This window comes from Molossus molossus, unplaced genomic scaffold, assembly GCF_014108415.1.
Source record: "Molossus molossus isolate mMolMol1 unplaced genomic scaffold, mMolMol1.p scaffold_m16_p_7, whole genome shotgun sequence".
NCBI lineage: Eukaryota > Metazoa > Chordata > Mammalia > Chiroptera > Molossidae > Molossus > Molossus molossus.
In genome coordinates, this window is record NW_023425401.1 from 78,721,733 (window position 1) to 78,741,950 (window position 20,218).

The following is a 20,218-nucleotide window of genomic DNA, read 5'->3' on the forward strand; positions in this document are numbered from 1 at the left end:
AAGTAAAAATAGATGTCCAATAAAATTAGGAAACAATAGATAATATTTTTGTATAAATATATCTCAAACGCTTTGTGGGACATCATTATACTTAAAATATATATTCATTGCTTATCTGAAATTCAAATTTTACTAGGCTTTTTATATTTAATCTGGCAACAATATTTAGACGAATAGGATCCGTGTCTAACATAACTTTGTATTTCCCTGTAATAGTACAGTGCTTTCTCCAACTGTTCAATGTATGTTTAAAAACAGGTTTCTGTTTTTTTGCTGAACATTGTATATGCTCAGAGACTAACACATTATCACCACACAATAAGGACCAATAAAATAGTTCTTTAATGATAGGAAAGATAAATGGTGATGAAAATAAAATAAAGAATATTTCTTTAATGACTGTGCGTATTTTAACGAAAGCAGAATATTTTTCTAGTAACTTTTTAAAAAACAATGTTTAAAAAGTTTCTATTCGTACACTTTTCCACATTCTAGTTGGCAGTTCATGACCTAATGTCGCAGACTGGGGCCATACGGTCAACCGCGCGGAAAGAAACCCATACTCGGAAAGCGGACAAACCTGCAGCAGAGGCCACGCGCACGCGCACAGCCGCGCTCTGCCCCGCAGGCCGGGGGCGGGGGTGGGGAAGTAGAGAGGCGGGGCTCCCGGGATGCGTGCGCCGCGGCCTCTCTGCTGGCCCCTCCCAAGGCGGGGGCGCGCGGCGCGGACAACTGCACAGGGAGGGGGAAGTCAGGTGGCAGCTGCCGCCTCGGTTTGTATCCAGAAGGAAAATGGCGGATCTGGAAGAACAGTTGTCTGATGAGGAGAAGGTAAGAGCTGTGGGGGTGGTGAAGTCTATCGGACTGGGAGCCAGCAGAGCTCCAGCGTATCAGCCGCAGTCTCGCCGCCGGGGAAGGGCATTGGTCTGTGCGCTCGGCTGCTCTTCTTTTCCCTCTCCTTTCTGCGCCCAAGTGCCTGCCCCTGTCAGTCACCGGAGGCCTCGCGCTGGGGCAGGTCTTTGCCTGGCTTGTGCGCTCAGCTCCTTGTAGGGCGTGTGCTCTGAAAATAGGCAGAGCTCTGCGGCGGGAGGGGGCGCCGGGGCCCCTCTCCCTTCCCCTGAGCCGCCAGCCGCGGTCGGGTGGGGACTGCAGTGGAGTCTGGGACCTGGCCTGCGGGCGGCGCAAGGCCAGTGCCCAGCGGACGGCCTGCCCATAGAGTAGCCGGGTGAGGGTTAAGGGGAAAAATCGTTGAGGAAGCAGACCTTTACTTCTCCCTTCTAATCCCACCTCCCAGAAACAAAATGCTTCCTTTCCTGGTACTCTACGTTTTTTTTTCCTTTCCCCTTGGAAGTCTCTGTCTCTTCCCCCTCTCTCCCTTCCCCCTCATCCTTCTCCCCGCTCTCCTCCCTGCCTGCTTTTTTCATCTTTAGCTGTAGGCTTTGTGCCTCCCGTGTTCAGCGGGAGTTCCTGACAAAAAACTGTTTTCTGCACAGGTAGGCAGCAGCCCTCCTGGGGCCTGATTTGGTGGTGCCCATAGTCCTGCCAGGAATTTTTTCTAAGAGGGGAGATTGTGCAACTCCTTTTACTGTATCTTAATGCTATGACAGCATTGGAACCAGATGAACGACTTAAGTTCTCAGGCATTTAAAATAAGAAATCTGATAATTGAACTACTCTTATTCCCCCTTTGGCTACTGTGAAGCCCCATTCCCCAGTGTCTGGGAACCCTACTAAGTTTGAGTTGTTTCCTGGAAAGGACCTTGCTTTGCTGTTTCTCTGACTCAGAAGTGACTGACATAACATATGTACAGGATGTGTTCAGTTTTCAAAGTGTCCACTCTTAATTTAGGTCTGTATTTTTTTTACTTCCAAAGCAGTACAGCCATGTAGGCATTAGGAAACTCAGTATGGTGCCTTAACAAGTCCTAACATAAGCCTGAGGATACTTTCAGTTGAAACTCTCCACTAGAGGTGTTTTTGTTTTTAATCCTCACCGGAGGACACTTTTTTCATTTATCTCCATATAGAGTGGGAGGGAGAGAGAGAGAGAGAGAGAAACATCATGTGAGACACATGAACTGTTTGCCACCCACACAACCCCAACTGGGGCCGGGGACAAACTGCAACCGAGGTACCTGCCCTTAGCGGAACCAAATCTGGGACTCTGGTCAATAGCTGACACTCTAACTGCTGAGCCAAACTGGCCAGTTTGTATATTCTGTGTTCTTGTACCAAAATATAATGTTCCATCTCCTTCCTCATGTCAGTGTGCAGATCAGCCTCATCTTCAATTTTGGAAATCTTTTTTTCTCGGTGCTTTTTTGGTGAAAGTGGTAAACAATAAAATGGGGACAGCAACAAGATTCTCCATAACCCAGAGACCTGGTAGGTAGATAGATCCCTTTATACACAGTTGCTGTTCGGTTTTCATACGTGTAATATTGGTAACTAACTATAAACTGGTAACTGAAAATGTGTGCTCATACACACGCACACATTTAAAATTAAGTAGTGCTAAAGTTTGTTAGAGATTATCGTTTTTTAAAAATATGTTTTTATTGATCTTTGTAGAGATACAGAAACATTGATGTGAGAAAGACACATTGACCAGTTGCCTCCTGCATGACACCCCCCCGCACCCCCCTGCCCCGCCCCGCCCCAGGGACGAAGTGCTACCAAGGTACATGCCCCCTTGACCGGAATCTAACTGGAGACTCATTGGTCCCAGGGCCCACGCTCTAACTGCTGAGCCAAACCTGTCAGGGTTGGACTATCATGTTTTTATTCTACGTTTCTTAAGTGCTGATTAGTAGTTAAAGTTGCAAGAAATCTAGCTGAGGAAAGTACTCAGTGTGGTAGTTAATATAGACCTGACATGTGTTGGAAAAGCCTCAAATAGGGAAGCTTTTTCAAAATTGGATGACCAGATTCCTTATAATCAGGTACTCTTAGGGCACTTCCATAAAGGAGGTGGCGTGTGTCTTACTCTCCAAGCTTGCTGAACACAATGTTTTAAGAGTAAATGAATAGCCCTGGCCGGTTTGGCTCAGCGGTTAGAGCGTCGGACTGTGGTCCGGAGAGACCCGGGTTCGGTTCCCGCTAAGGGCACGTACCTTGGTTGCAGTTTGTCCCCAGCCCTGGTTGGGTCGAGTGGGTGGCAACCACTCGATGTGTCGCTTTCACGTCAATGTTTCTCTCTCTCTCTCTCCCTCTCCCTCTATCTTAACAAAATAAAAAAAAAGAGTAAATGAATGAAAATTCTAATATGAAAGACTTAAGTGTTTTTATTTTTATTTCTAGTTTTGTACGACTACTCTGGATATATATGTGTGTGGATATATATAATATATTTTAATATGTTTTTATTGATTTTGAAGGGAGAGAGATATGTGTGAGAGGAAACATCGATTGGTTGCCACCTGCACACACCCTGCCCAGGGCCAGGGATTGAACTCAAAGCTTAGGCATGTGCCCTGACCTTGAATAGAACCAGTGACCTTTTGGTGCACAGGGATGGCACTCAACCAAATGAACCACACCAGCCAGGGCTTATTCTGTAGATATTTTATATGTAGATTTCATTGCTTTATTTAGTAATTTAAGAAAAATACCAGGCTTTTGAATTAAATTCAAGTAACTGGTTAAGTGCAGTTCTTACACTCTTGTCACTTTAATTATCTAAATGTTATTTTAATCTTTTTGGAGGAGGATGTTTGGTATGAAATTAGAAATAGAATTTAAAGGTGACATTTTTTTTTTTTTTCTTTTTCTTTTTTTGGTACGTGCCCCTAGCCACTAGGGCCTAGCGGGAACTGAACCCGGGACTCTGGTCCACAGGCCGACACTCTAACCGCTGAGCCAAACCGACCAGGGCTAAAGGTGACATTTTTAAAACTAATATTTAAATCATGTTACTTTTTCTGCCACCTTTTTGTAATTTTCAAAAATATGCTTTTAATACTTTGTAAACTCTTGGAATTTCCATTATTGACTGCAGATCTAAGGAAGGGAAGCTATTAAGACTTATGTAGTACTGTACTTTGTATATGCCTGGCTCAGATAATATGTTCATTTATCTGAACATATTGTAAGTTTGAGGTATTTTATTATTACCATTTCACAGATTACTAAAATAAGATTTCAAAACTTTAAGCAATTCAACCAAGGACACCTAAGAAGGAAGTGGTGAAGGTGATGTTTAATTCTGAGTTTGTCTGAATCCAGAGGTGATGCTCTTGTGACATATGCTCCCTTAGTTGATGATAGGACCCTTTTCTGGGTTTATCTCCTTGTTTTTAATTTGTTGCTAGTTTATTTTGAAAAAGGACAAACAATAGATTGTTTTGTTTTTAATAAAAATTGCAAATACTAAACTTTAAATAGTGTTGGATTCTAAATTTGTGTTTTAATCATTTTAGAACAAAGCTTATTAACACAGTTAAAAGTTTTATATTACTCGTATAGTTTCACATGTGCTCTATGGTAGGAAGCATTTTATAAATTAATCTAGAATTAAATCTTTGCTTTTTTAAATCATGTAAAATTGTTTTTTGAGGATACCTCTATGAAATTGAATAAGCATATTTTACCTTTGGCCACTGGGTTAATAAGAAATAAGTTATTTGAAGAAGCACAATAATGTTCTTTAAAGTTGTTCATTTGTAGTAGTGTGTCCCACAGACTTTTTTGCATAGAGACACTTAAAGCCAGAAGGAGTTATGTTTTCCATTCCTGGGTCAGGTGTATTGTACAGTTAAGCATATTTACAAATTTGAAATTATATGAAATTGTGGCTCAAGTGAGAAGAACCATTCCCAAATCCCTCTCCAAGTGAGGAAATCCAAGAAGTCATCCCAAGCTTCAGAAGAAAGATAGTTACTGGTTGAAAGGGGTATTTTTTTCTTTTCTTTCTGTAAACCCTCCCACCTTCCCCCAGTGATTACAGTGATTGATCTACTCCCATTACTTCAACTTTAAAAAAAATCTTTATTGTTGTAAGTATTACAGATGTCCCTCCTTTTTTTCCCCCTGTTGATCCCCTCCTCCCTGCTCCCTACCCCTTCACCAAACTATAGTCTGTGTCTGTTGGTTATGCATATATACATATAAGTTCTTTGGTTTATCTAGCATCAACTTTTGTATCTTTCATTGATGTGTCTCAAGTACATAACTCCGCCCTAACTTCTCTCCTGAGCACTGGTCACACATTTTAATCTGCTGGTCTTGTTCACAGGAGACAGTTAATGAGATATGTTTAAATGGAACCTGTCTAAAAGTAAATTTGTAAATTCCCCTCACTTTTCCTTCTATACAAAGAGGGGCAGACATCTATCTCCTAATTTTTTTCTTTATTTCTCTATTCCCATTATTCCAGTCATCCAGATTTTTAACTTTAACTTTATTTTAACTGTTTTTCTTTGTACTCTGTACCTTACAACCAGTTTCTAAATTTTTGTCATGCCCCTCATCAAAATGTCATATAATTTATTTCTTGCTTGAAAAGTCAGTTTATTTATATTAATATTTGATTTATTGTCTTTTAGATGACCAGACGATTACATTAACTGTTGTTATTTATGTTATTAAATACCATACAAACAGAATGCAGGTTGACTGTATACTTGTTCTGTTGAGGAAGAAATAAAGTCAAGGGAGGAAAAGTAGCATTAGAAGAATGGCTAATATTGAGTCTTTTCCTTCTGCTATTTTTAATACTGTTAGGCATTTATTATAAACTTTCTAAACTAATTCTTCTAATTTCCTGTATCTAAGCCATGTTTTAATAAGTCATTTTTCTTTTTCTTAATATATTTTTATTGATTTTTTTTGTTTGTTTTTTTAGAAAGAAAGGGAGGGAGAGAGAGAGATGGAAACATCAATGTGAGAGAGAAACATCAATTGGCTGCCTCCTGCACGCCCCTTTGGGGATCCAGCCCGAAACCTGGGCATGTGCCCTGACTGGGAATTGAAACCAGGACCTCTCAGTCCATGGGAAAACAATGCTCAATCCACTGACCCACACCAGCCGGGCTTAGTATGTCATTTTTCTACTCCCAAACTTTTAGTTGCTGGATCCTCCATTGCTTTTACAAGGAAGCCCAAGTCCTGAAAATGGTATTCATAGTCTTGTAGTCCATTGTATCCTAATTAGTTCTGACATTTCCAATATATACTATTATGTATACTGCTATTTAATTATGTTGTGAATTCAAAGAGTTCTGCATGCTAGTCCATGTCTAGCACCTTGGGTAAATTATTTAATCTCTCAGTCTCAGTTTCCTCTGAACTGTGGGGATATAATAGAAAGTACCTTCTTCATTAAGTTGCTATAAATATAAATGGTACCTGGCATGTAGTAAACACACAGTTAATTATAGTTATTTTTCTTTGCTCATGACTTAACCACTTTGACTGTTAGTACCACTCCCTGGTCTGCCCCCTCAAGATTTAGCTCAGATCACAAGGCAAGTTTAATTTCTCTACTATAACACATCATTAGTTTTCAATAATAGTTATTTATTTATTGTTATTTATTTACCTGTCTTTTCTCCTCTATGTTATTAGGATTCCTAAGTGCAGAAATAGTCTGTCATTATGCTGCATGGGATAAGAAGAGTGGTTCAGTGAATGAACAAAGGAATCATGAATTCATAAATTTAAAAAAAAAGAAATTTTGTAAAAAGTAGAAGTAGCATATAAAGGCAGATTTTTGAGGATAAATTTGGTGTACCTAAGTTTTTTATTTCTAAAAAGTGCTGTGGATTGTAAAGATTCAGATAGTCACATGAAATTCCTAGTGCTCTTTTGAGTTACAGGTAGTGATACTGGTTATGGTTCAAATCATTTACACATGCTAAGTATTCCTTGTAAACATTTTATATACTTTTCCCTAACTACACAACCATAATTTGGCTTCAGAAATTTTGTTTGTTTGTAAAAACAATGTAAGCCGCCTTTATAGTTCATCATAATTAATGTAAAATCAGTAGTGTTCTTATTAACCAAAAACTAAACTCAACCAGGAGCTATTAGTGTAGAAAATATTCATTCCTAATTATATTCTGTTGGTGAATGAATTCTGTTATTGCACTAATAAAATGTAAAAATTCCTACAGCAAGTAGAAACTTAATTCCTGCTATAACAGTGGGGTTTTGCAGACTGCCCATTAAAGCAAATTTGTAGTATGTTTTCAGTGCATTTGCAAGCCATTTCTACATGAAATAAGGGTAGTTATATACATAGAACATTGCATTTTAGCATGAGAACACAGCATATAAGAACACTAGAGCAGCCCTGGCCGGTTTGGCTCAGCGGTTAGAGCGTCGGCCTGCGGTCCGGAGAGACCCGGGTTCGGTTCCCGCTAAGGGCACGTACCTCGGTTGCAGTTTGTCCCCGGCCCTGGTCGGTTGTGCGGGTGGCAGCCACTCGATGTGTTTCTTTCACATCGATGTTTCTCTCTCTCTCTCTCTCTCTCTCTGTTCCTCTCTTTCCCTCCCACTCTACCTGAACAAAAAATGGAAAAAAAAAAAAAATGTCCTCGGGTGAGGATAAAAAAAAAAAAAGAACACTAGAGCAGAGAGTACAAAGTAATGTTCAAGTTTGAAAAACATGATGGGAAAACTTATGGTTCTGTGCTCTGACCTACAGTCCTAATTGCCTGAAGCAGTAGTTTATTTTAAGACATTCATGCATATTAAAGAAAATAGGGCCCTGGCCAATTTGGCTCAGAGTCCTTAGAGCAACGGCCTGCGGTCCAGAGAGACCCGGGTTCGGTTCCCGCTAAGGGCACGTACCTTGGTTGCAGTTTGTCCCCGGCCCTGATTGGGTCATGTGGGGGGCAGCCACTTGATGTGTCCCTTTCATGTCGATGTTTCTCTCTCCTTCCCACTCTATCTGAACAAAAAATGGAAAAAGGTCCTTGGGTGAGGATTAAAAAAAGGAGAATTTCACAAATTTTATTTTGAAGTTTAGTACAATTTTTATATTCTTTCACTACATTTATTTACATGATCTAATGGCTCAGAATGTCTTGCACATTTTTGTTCAGAATGTTTCTATTGACAACAAATGAAAATAATTTTTAAAAACTACCTCCACATTCATTTATTTACCAAATATACCATACTTTGTTAATTTTGGTGCTCATAATTTTCCATTTTTTTAAGATCTCTGTTATCAAGCTGCATTGTACTATCAATAGCTTATGATATTTAACTGGTAGCACTTTTTCTTTTTTAGTAATACATAAAATTTTGCATCTTACATTGATTATGAATTAGGGAAAGCAAGGATATAATGCAATAACAAACAACCTAAAATCTTTAAAAAATTTTTTTTATTTTTAGTCCTCACCTGAGGACATTTTTGCATTTATCTTCAGATAGAGTGGGAGGGAGGGAGGGAGGAAGAGAGAGAGAAAAACATCAATATGAGAGTGACACATTGACTGGTTGCCGCCCGCACAACCCCAACCGGGCTGGGGACAAACCAATTGAGGTACATGCCCTTAGAGGGAACTGAACCCGAGTATCTCTGGTCCATGGGCTGACGCTCTAACCGCTGAGCCAAACCAGCCAGGGCAACAACCTAAAATCTTAATCTTAGCATGTGGGAGTTGGTGGTGAGGGCTTTATACAACATCTCCTCATTCATGTTGTATATGTCTAGTGTGGGTCAGCAGCAGAAGTCACATATTTTCAGGCTGTTGGGGAACTTCAGTCTAAACTTAGCCTTTTTTCCCAGTTTCTGGGGCAGTGGAAAAGAAATACAGTGAATAGCACACTGATTTTTTAAAGCTCTCTCCTCCCCTGTCCCACACACACTTAGCCTCACTACACTTCTGCTCAATTAACTAAAGCAAGTGACATCTAAAAGCCTAATTTCAGAGGGATCACAGAAGGAGAAAAGAACTGTAGTATTTGTGAATACCAGTAATGACACCATAGATTAAGTTTTTAATTTACTGAAGGTTGATGATTTGGTTACCTACTTGGTAGACACAATGCAAGCCTATAGATTCAGAGATGAATTAGACATACAGTCAGCCCGTGTTTATTGTGGTTAATCAGTTCCAGACTCTACCTCAATAAATGAATTTTCGTGAAGTAGGATTATTTATACACAGTCGTCTCTCGTCACTTTGCGCTTTGACTTTCGCGGCTTCACTCTATCGTGGTTTTTTCAAATATAGTAATATATAGTATTTGAAAAAAAACTGCAATAGAGTGAAACCGCGGAAGTCGAAGCGCGAAGTGGTGAGGAATGACTGTGTAAAATATACATACTGTACAGGATAAAAATAGTAAGTTCATGGAAATTCAGAAGGCAGAAAAATTGCTTCTGCCTTGGAGGGAGGATGGTAGATATCAGTTAGGTATAAGGTTATGTGAAGAGTACAACATAGGAAGAAAAATCAGAGAAGTGGGAAGGAACAGCAAGTATGAGTTATGTATCAGGTACTTTGCAGTTAAGAAATGCAGAGATGAATTATGCTATTAAACAGTGCAGGGCTTCTCAGTGCTGTCGACATTTGGGGGCAAGATAACTCATTGTTTTGGGGGCAGTCCTGTGCATTTTAGGATGTTTAATAACATCCTTGGTCCACATGATGCCAGTAACACCCCTATCATCATAATGATAAAAAATGTCTCTTATGGGATAAACTCACCCCTGGTTGAAAACCACAGGTCTAGACAGATTGGGGTTAGTGAGAACAGTTGGCCAACTAGGTTAAGTGTTAGGACCCAACTTAAAGTAGTTACACAAGACAGAGAAAATGAAACAGTTGCTAACAGACTTCAGCATTGGAATCAACAGGATTTGATGAGTAAATAAATGGTAGGGGAAAGAGAAGAATCAGAGATAATGATTAACATTAAAATCTAGATGACTGGAAAGTGGTACCACCACTCACAACTAGAGAACACAAGGAAAAGGATGCACACCTGGGAGGAGTAATGAATTTGATTTAGGTTATACTATTGTTGAGATACTAGCAGATATGGATATATAGAAATGGAGCTTGGGAAAAGCGGTCAGGCCCAGAAATTTTATAGATTTGGCAATCTCTTTATAGGTTAAAGCTACGAGATGGGATAAGCTTTGAAGGAGAACAAATTTAGACATAGCAAAGAGAAGATGGTGGAAAGTATATACTGTGTGTATGCTTTTATTTATGAATAAGAGAAACAAAAAGGTGAGGAATGAGCCCTGGCCAGTTTAGCTCAGCGGTTGAGCGTAGGCCTGTGGACCAGAGAGTCCCGGGTTCGGTTCCTGCTAGGGACACGTACCACAAAAAAAAAGTGAAGAATGACCCTTAAAATTGAAGTGAATACCTAGCACAGAGTGGGTGCTCATGTCATAGAACTTGAGAATTTTCAGAAGGAGCAGTACCAGTGTTACAGAGGATTAAGAAGGAACATAGGTACAGCCAGTGTGGTTCAGTGGTTGAGCATTGACCCATGTACCAAGAGGTTGCCGGTTCAATTCCCTGCCCAGGTTGTGGGCCCAGTCCCCAGTGGGAGGCTTGCAGGAGGTGGCCAATCGATGTTCTTTCTCATTGATGTTGCTCTTTCTCGCTCTCTCTCTCTCTCCCCCCCTTCCTCTCTCTCTAAAAATTAATTTAAAAAAACATTTTTTTTTTTTAAAAAAAGAAGGAATATAGAGTTGAGAAAAGCCTTTGAATTTCAGGGAAAGGAATGAGAAACTCTACTACCATATATTCAGTATTTACTGTATTAATCACAATTGTCAGAGTAGCCTTGTTGTTATCCCCATTTTGCAGATGGAAAAACTGGTAACAGATAATGCCAACTATTTACGTGGTAGACTAGAAATGGTGGCCATTAAGAGAGCAGTTTTACTAGGATTTGGAGCAGGGAATGGAGAGAGAAAAGCCATATTACCAGGGTCTAAAAAGTGCATATGTTTTCCCTCTTCCAGAAATGTTCTTTCAGTCTTGACTGCAGTATAAACAACTCATCCCTCATAACCAAATCCAGGGACTTCCCTTATCTTCTTTTGTATCCTGGCCTGTCTCTGTTCCCTCAGTAATTTATATATACCTTTGTTAAAACATTTACCAATTTTAATATGTTTACCTGATATTCTATTTCCTGTGTTCCTCGGGGGCAGTACTGTGTTTTATTTATTTATTTATTTATTTATTTATTTATTTATTTTTAATCCTCATCCGAGGACTTTTTTATTTTTGTTTTTTTGCATTTATCTTCAGATAGAGCAGGAGGGAGAAAGTGGGGAAGAGAGAGCGAGAAACATCAACTGGTTACCACCCACATGACCCCAACTGGGGCCTGGGACAAAGTGCAACCGAGGTACGTACCCCTAGCAGGAACCGAACCCAGGACTCTCTAGTCCGTGGGCTGATGCTCTAACCATTGGTCCGAAGCTGTCCCCTGGGTATGCTGGCTGTGGGGCAAGGTCAGCCTCTGCCTGTGTTCTACCTGGGGCCACCCAGCATAAGCTACAAAGTGATCTGCCGATGGCTGCTTCTTGTGCTGGGCTTGGAGGTGCCCGGAAAAAGCCAAGTTGTGAACCAAGGCTGGCTGCTTCTAGGCCAGGCCTGGGGCCACTTTACAAGAACTTTGGTGCTCCCTGAGACCAGATGCTACTTATTTGAGAGATTTTAGGAAAATCTGAAGCAGGATCCAAGACAGGCCAATCCTATGGCAAAGCCACTAGAAACAGCTTGGGTGGGCCTGAAGCTGGGTGGGGCAGGGCCTCAGAGAATCACCAGGGTGGGGCAAACAGTGTGAGCCAGGTTGCTGGAGTCCCCCATGGAAGTGCTCACCAAACGAACAACAGCCTCCCACAGCAAGTCTGTCCAGGGGAAAGCTGCCCCTCCAGCTCTCACCCCAATGCCAAAAAATTCAGTTCTTCCCCGTATGTCTCTGATGCCTTTCAAGCTGCCTCCTCAACACTGAAGCCCAGAAGGAGGGAGTCCGCATAAGTCTGTATGTGGGCCTTTTAAGAGGAACTGCCTGGGACTTCAGCAGTCCCAGCCTCTGTCGGCCTCAGTTCCTGCTGGTTTTTACAGCCAGCAGGTATGGTGACTTCTCTTCCTGGCACTGGAACCCTGAGCTGGGCCCCTGGTGTGGGATGGGGACCCCTCTCTCCTTAGGGAAGACCTTCACAGCTGAGGTATCTCCTGATTTTTATCTGCTACACATGGGTGAGGGACCAGCCCATCTGCGCCTCTGCTTCTCCTACCAGTCTCGATGTGGCTGCTTCTTTCATTTCATAGTTATAGGACTTCCATTCAGCTTGGTTCAGGCGGTTCTGAATGATGTTTGTTCTGTGGTTTAGTTGTAATTTTGATGTGGTTGTGGGAGGAGGCAAGTAGTACCATGTTTACCTGTGCCGCCATCTTGACTGGAAGTCCTATACCTTTTTTTTTTGGTCCTCACCCATGGACATTTTTCTGTGTATCTTCAGATAGAGTGGGAGGGAGGGAGGGAGAGAGAGAAAGAGAGAGACAGACAGACAGACATATTGACGTGAGAGGGACACATTGACTGGTTGCCTCCCTCAGGACCCCAACCAGGGCTGGAGACAAACTGCAACCAAGGTACATGCCCTTGACCAGAATCGAACCTGCAACTCATTGGCCTGCAGGTCAACGCTATAACCACTGAGAAAATCCAGCCAGGGCTGCATTTTATACTTTAATCTCCTTTTTTTCTGTTGCTAGGGCTTTTAAAAAATTTTTAAATTTTTTCAGTTTACTAACAGCTGCTTTGGTGAGGACTCTACTTCCTGCTAAAGAATCAAAGTTTTCTTCAGTTTTTAAATCTCTTGGAACCTAAAGTTTTACCTTAGTGTTTGTAAAAATCTTGCCAATTTATAGTGTCCAGCAAAAGCATCAGAAAAATCTGGAGAATTCATGGACACAGGTAGTTGAAGTAACATTAATTTTTCCAACAATTTCTATAAATTGTTGGCAACAATTGACAACCCATAGTAAATTCTCCCACGCTTTTCCTTCTTGTTGTAGCTGGCGATCATAAAGTTGAAGTAGCATTGCCAGATGTTCATCTCTTCCAGTAATAGACACATCTTAAAGGGGCAACATAGGCCTAATCACTTGTACCTGTGGCATTTTAATTTTTTATTTATTTATTTTTTTGCACTTATCTTCAGATAGAACGGGAGGGAGAGAGAGAGAATCATCGAGTTTCTCTCACACAATCTCGACCAGGGCCAGGGACAAACTGCAACTGAGGCACATGCCCTTAGCAGGAACCGAACTCAGGACTCTCTGGTCTGCAGGCCAACGCTCTAACCATTGAGTCAGACTGGCCAGGGCTACCTGTGGCATTTTACCATGAAGCTTGACTTTGCTGAGAAAGGTGCATTTTGTAGCACTAATGCAAACAGTTGACAGAATCAAGGACTGCAAGGCAGAAGGCTGTGGAGTTCATGTGCATTGGGCCTTCCTTCCCTTTGTTTTCCTTCTCTGAGAAGTTTTTCCGTCTTAATTCAGCAGTGTAGGTCTAAGATGAGGTTGTACATTTTCAAATTATGTGAGCCAGGTGACAAAGGATAGTAAAAATGTGATATGTTGTACTAACTTGTTTCTGGGGATCTCTCAAAACCAAGAGCAGCAGTTCAATACTCTATTGATATTCGTCTGGATCATCAGTGTATCCCATAATGATACCAAGGATTTTAATCACAGCTTTTTATAATAAATATGCCTTATCTTCCATTTCCGTTTTTGGGCAACACTCAGCTTATTTGCTTAACTGAGTTCATTACTTTCTAGTCCCCAGTTACATATTTTAAATTCAAGCTTCCCATATAACTGAGTTCTTGTTTTATTTGCCTCCTCTTCACTCTGTTGGTAAGGGATGGGTTCCTGTCATAGGGTTATAGGATGGCTGAACACACAACACCTGACACTAGATAGATGTGATGAAGAGCAGTTTATTAATCACATATGCTTAATAGCCCAGGAGAGGGAGACACAGCATGGAATGCAGGGCCACATGGGAGTTGCACTCAGGAACAGAAAGAGGCCATGGTAGGCAAGCTTTGTAGTATCAAGAGACTGGAGTGATCTCTGGTTCCCACCAGAGGATGTGATTGGCTTGTTTTAATAATTCTGAAGGCTGCTACTGAGGCATAAGTAGGAAGTGTGCCTGTTCCCTGTGATAAAGAGGGTTGTCTGACTAAGGACCTTATCTGCAGGAGCAAAGTAAGGAGGGGAACTTGATGTTAGGCCATTCAAGGCCCTCCCAGTTTTCTCCAGATGTCAATGCACACATAATGTTGGCCCTTAATTTTAGGCCGTTAGACCACAGATTTCAATAGTAGTAATCCTTTATAAAAAGTATTTGCTAATGATTGCTGTACTAAATAATACATCAAGAAGTTTTTAATAGCATAATGTGATCTTAGAGTTTTCCTTTCTTTATGAACTTTTCTTCTGACAATTTGCAAATTTTAAGGTATTTTACTGCTGTGTATATTTTCAACACCTACCAAAGATGGCCAAATCATATATATGCAGTAATATGGAGGCCTGAAAGATAAGAATTCTTGTTTGAGAGATGGAATGAAGTGGTGAGGCTCCAGTACTGTGCATATGTGAGATGAGAAAAAGAGTTGATAGGTTGTAGGAGCTAGAAAGTGGCAAAAAGAGTAAAAAGGTAATAGCTATTATCTGAGTGCTTACTCTGTACTGAGCACTTTTCTAAAGGTCTTACCTCATTTACTACAAATGAGGAAACTGAATTTAGTTTGCTTGTGGTCATACAGGTAGTGGGGCAGTGGAGTTGTAGTCTGCATCCATAGTCTTGTTTAAAAGTTTATTTGTTAACAATTCCATTTTATAGCTTTCAGATATGGCAAATCATTACATGTTATGCAGTGGAGGACCATTAGATAGATTATTTTAAGCAGAAAAAAAATGATCAGAATTTACATTGAAAAATATCAATCTAGTGACAGAGTAGAAAATGAATTTTAGAGAAAGATGTGACTACAGGCAGGGCAGCTATTATCACAACCTAGGAACAAAGGCACTGGGTCTAAATGGAATGGAATCAAAGAAAAGGGAATCGGATTTGAGCAAGAGAGACAGACATCATTGTTCATATGACTGACTGTGAGAGGGAAAAGTATGGAATGATTTCTAGGTGGTGCCAATGATTTTATCAAGAACAGAAGGGAGTTGCTTTGGGTGAGAACAGTCTGAGAGGTATCCTTGAAGCATTGTGATGGAGATTTCTAATAAATTATAGTTAGAAAAATGGATCTTAATCTTGAGAGAGGATGTGATAGGTGTAGAGATTGAGAGCTATTGTGAAGGAGATGAGTTTACCCAGAGATTTCCTTTGTTCCCATTCTATCTTCTGAATTATCATGGAATGATTATGCTGTGTTGGAAAGCAGCTCTGTGAAATGCCTTGGACTTCTTTACTTGAATCCTCATTTTGGATCTCCTTTTCCCTTTCATAAAGTAAGGGTAATAAACGACTATCTTAGAGAGTACTTATAGATAATATTTTATCTAACCAGAGGCAAGGGTTTTGGAAAGTTAAGAAATAATGTTATATTTTATCCCCATTAGTTTACCTATTAAAAATGGGGGTTTATAGAAGTTTAAAAAATTAAAACTTGGATGCAGATTATTTGTCTTGTCTTAGATTAAAAACCCACATTTTAATTCTACACCTTGCAGCTAGGAATCTAGCTTTTTTCTCCTGTGTTGCTAAAACTAGTTTTTGAGGTGAGCAGAGTCAAGTAGAGAGGAAAGTGATGATTTCCAAGTGAGGAGATGAGGCCAGTGAATGCTCTCAATAGCACAGAAATGTTTGGGTATAAGCCACCTTGTACCACTCACTGTAGGGCTCCAAAAAACTAACATGTAGTGTGAAAATGTCTGTTTCAGAGCTGTTTTTAAGAATACTAGAACTATACTAATGCAAGTGTACTTATTATCTACTATTACTGCTAATAATGATACTAATTCTATTATTATTAACCCAAGTACATAGCTAATGAGTAGTGGAGATGAAAATCCAACCCAATTAGTCTCTCAAAAGAAATCATGCTTTATATTAGCATAAGTTTTTTTGTGATTTTGAATATGTTACTTGAAGATTAATAGAGTATATATATAATTACATTAGCAATAACTCTTGGAATATTCATTTCATTGAAATACTACATTTCCTGATTGTTCTAAATAAATGAGAGTTTATTCTTGTAGATGTATTTGGCATATGGTAACAGTCTACTAAGTGGGGACTATAGGGCAGAAACAACAGGGATCCTGCCTTGAAGGGAGATTGAATGTTTATTCAGCAAATATTTAAGACCTGCTATTTGGCAGATATGATTCTACTCATTCAGATACCACAATATATGGGCAAGTCTCTTCCCTCTCTGGCTTCTTTTTCTTTTCCCTCTGATTTTTTTTTTCTTCCCAGTCTTAGACATTGAGACATTGGAGGATTTTGGAAGCAGAGGGGATGAAAATTTAGCCAATTTTTTTTAAGTTAGTTCGATAGGAGATTTTAATATAATTTTCTGAAAACAAATTTTAGCATATTTCCCTATAAGATGATATTTGACTATAACATATTTATAGGAATTTTGTTTTATATTAAGTAACTCTTTCAGCAGTTATTTTAATAAGAAAAACTAATAGCCTTTTCACCTAAAATTGTGTATAGTTTAGTTCCAGGATTTTTTACTCATACATTGTATTGCTTACTTGGTCTATACCCTACCCTAGAACATCATACTTTAACAATCAGCTAAGTCTTCCCTAAAAACAGAAGCTAGTTAATGAAAACTCTATGAGAGTTCAAAATGTAGAAATTTCATTGTTGTGAGATGTCTTAGGAAGATGACTTATGGAATGGTCAGCTTCAGTTTATTCAGTGTGAGCACTGAGACTTCCTTCTTATAAATTGTACACTAATAAAGGAAATGATGAGTAGAGTAAAAACATTATCTGACCAAGAGTCCTCAATTTAAGCAAGAATGCCCCAAAGCTTTTAAGGAGACTGAGGCAAATGCCCTAGAAAATACAGATTTATGCCAACATACTATTTTCTGTAATACAGAGTGAAAGTCTAGTGTCCTTAATTTTTGTTTCTTTAAGATTTTACCTTTAATTTTTTTACTGTATTTTTCATTAGCAAAGCAGAAGGTTAAATATATTTTGTGAATTTTTAGCTATAAAACTTAATGTTGAAAGGTTTGTGATTGTTAATTAGAAAATAAGCTAATATTTAACTCCTTAATTATGGTTACTAAGTTTTTAAATTAATTAACATTCATACATAAAGAATAAAAATAAGATATGCTATTATATATATGAAATAATTGTTTTACATATTTTTAGTTAAGGTATAATTTACATGCCATATAGTGCGCAAGTCTTAAATGTTCAGTTCAGTAGATTTTCACACTTACATACACCCGTACAACCACTAATCACTCAAAATAAGATAAAGAACATTTTATCACCTCATGCCTCTTTTTGATCAATCCCCGTACCTTTTGCCCAACCGTAGTATAGTTTTTATCACCATAGATTAGTTTTCCCTTGTTTGAGATGTCATATAAATGGAATCGTACAGTATACATTTTGTGTGTGTGTGTATGGTTTCTTCCCACTCAACATACTACTTTTTTTTTTTTTTTAAGAGAGAGAGGAAAGGAGAGGGAGAAAGAGAAACATCGAAACATTGTTCTGTTGCCTCCTGTACACACCCCAACCAGAGATTGAACCTGCAACTCTGGGCATGTGCCCTGACCAGAAATCAAACCAGCCACCTTTTGTTGCTTGGGACAGCACTCAACCAATTGAGCCACACTGGCCACGGCACCATTTTCATTCTTGATGGACATTTGGGACTATTCTGAATAAGGCTGCTATTAACAATCTTGTGCAATCTTTTTGTGGATATATGCATACATTTATCTTTTGTAAATACCTAATTATGAAATTTCTGGGTCATAAGAGAACTTTTGAAGTAAATAATTTTGGTAGGGTATATAAAGACAAATTTTTTTGTCATATGAAAATATACGTCTATTAATCAGTTAAAGTCCTTCTCAAGCCCAATTTGTATTGATGTTTAAATTTATGACAATTTAAAATTGATGATAATTTAAAGTGAAGTTAAATATGCTTAGTAGTAGAGGAAACATCAAAAAATGGTTCATTCACTTTCTTTTTATAAAGTCTAAACTAGCGCTTGCCAGGTGGCTCAGTTGGTTGGAGTGTCGTTCCGTACACCAAAAGACTGTGGGTTCAATTTCTACTCAGGGCACGTACCAAGGCTGGGGCATGTACAGGAGGCAATCAATTGATATTTCTTTTTCACATCAATGTTTCTCTTTTTTTTCCGTCTCTCTGAAAATAAAACATATCCTTATGTGAGAATTAATTTTTAAAAAGTCTAAACTACAACAGTTTGTTTTTGAGTCTCAAAAATCATAAGTTTGTTCAAATAATTATAAACAAAAATGGTAGATATGATCATATCTTAATTAGACTCAAGTAATTAGAATCCTCTGTTGAAACGAAAATCAAGTTAATTAAGACTTGATTTGGAAAGAGGGAAGATGGTGGCGGGCAGGACCATAGAGAGGGTGAGTGTGTGAGAGAGTGAGCGAGTGTGAGTGTATGTGAAGGTGGAAAACCAAACCTGAACAGTGCAGAGATGCGGAGCAGAAAGTTCCTGTGCTGCGCTGGCCGGTTTTGCTCAATGGTTAGAGCGTCGGCCTGTGGTCCAGAGAGACCCGGGTTCAGTTCCCACTAAGGGCATGTACCTCAGTTGCAGTTTGTCCCTGGGCTTGGTTGGGTCGTGTGGGTAGCAACCACTTGATGTGTCCCTTTCACATCGATGTTTCTCTTTCTCTCCCCCTCCTTCCCACACTACCTGAATAAAATATGTAAAAATGCCCTTGAGTGAGGAAAAAAAAAAGAAAAAGAAAGTTCTTGTGCTGTGGACGGGAGCAGCTGCTACCGCGGTAAGCAGCCCTTCAGGGTGCTTCTCCCTGCGCCACGGGGAGGTCCCACCATTTTGGAAGATCCTGGGTCTTCCCTGGGAGGAGGCAGTGGGAGCGGCTAAGGCCCACCAACCTGAACCCACCACCACACCTGGAACCTTCGGACCAGTGGACACTCTGTGTCAACACAGATTGGTGCACAGTAGTGGAGCTCCCAAGGTGCTGGTTGCTGAAGCTGCAGACAGCCTGGAGCCCAGCACCATCCCCCACAGTAAAAGCCCAATTAGAGTTGAGATATACCCCCAGCAACAGAGGCTGGGGAGCAGACATCCATCCCCAGGCAACAGAAGCACAGACCAGCAGCTGAGACTCATCCTCAAAACCTACAGCAAAAGCTGAGTAGGAGTTGAGCTCCATGGGGCAGCAGCACTCCCCAGCCGCCAGCAATGGGACTTGGGGATCCACAGAGGCCTTTGCAGTCCAGTAGCCCACAGGAGCAGTGGGAAGCCAGAGCCTGAGAAACACCGATGCAATCCAGCTGCCCGCCCATGGGGATTGCAAGGTGCGGGGGCACCAGAGAGTCCCGTGCAACCCAACAGGGACTGTGCCATCCAGTCACCCGCGGGACCTGCGGGGTGATGAAGCACCAGAGAAGACTGTACGACCCAGCAGAAACTGTACGATCTACTTACCCATGGGGCCTGCTGGGTGCTGAAGCACCAGAGAGACCTGTGCGACCCAGCAGCCCATAACATAGGCATAGAGCCTGGTCCCAAAAGGGACTGTGCGATCCAGTTACCCACGGGACCGGCAGGTTGAGGGGGCACCAGAAAGGCCTGTGCAACCCAGCTGCGCACAAGATAGGCATAGAGGATATGAAAATGGAATAGAAGCTACGCAGGCGCTCTCCCAGGACCAAACAGGAATTACAACTAAAATAAAGACAAATCCTCAGAAAAAAGGAACAGAAAAGCAGCAGCACAGGACCATATAACCAGGAACACTGGGAGGATCTGTGAAGGCACGAGAGGGTGGCGGACTGGGAGCCCACGGACAGCAGCAGTCTTAGCTCTGAGCAGTGCCCTTGGGGAATAAAGACCAAGCCAGCTCCAAGCTCAGAGAGCCGTGACAGAGTGCTAAAATAGCCATAGCCACTTACATGGGGGTTATGGTAGAAGGAGGGCAGACTGAGCTGGAATAGAACTCTGTGGGGACACGCGGGAT

The 20,218-nt window shown here is 40.5% G+C and overlaps 1 protein-coding gene across 3 annotated transcripts in view; it reads left to right on the forward strand.

The window, feature by feature from the left end:
- Positions 1–700: 700 nt before the first annotated feature.
- Positions 701–20,218, forward strand: part of CAPZA2 (capping actin protein of muscle Z-line subunit alpha 2) — a 107,707-nt gene continuing 88,189 nt past the window's right edge. For all 3 annotated transcript variants that reach the window (XM_036246682.1, XM_036246683.1, XM_036246685.1), the window contains exon 1: positions 701–831. In XM_036246682.1, coding sequence (XP_036102575.1) covers positions 793–831 — 39 coding nt within the window. In that variant the 5' untranslated portion in view covers positions 701–792. The remainder of the gene's footprint in view (positions 832–20,218) is intronic.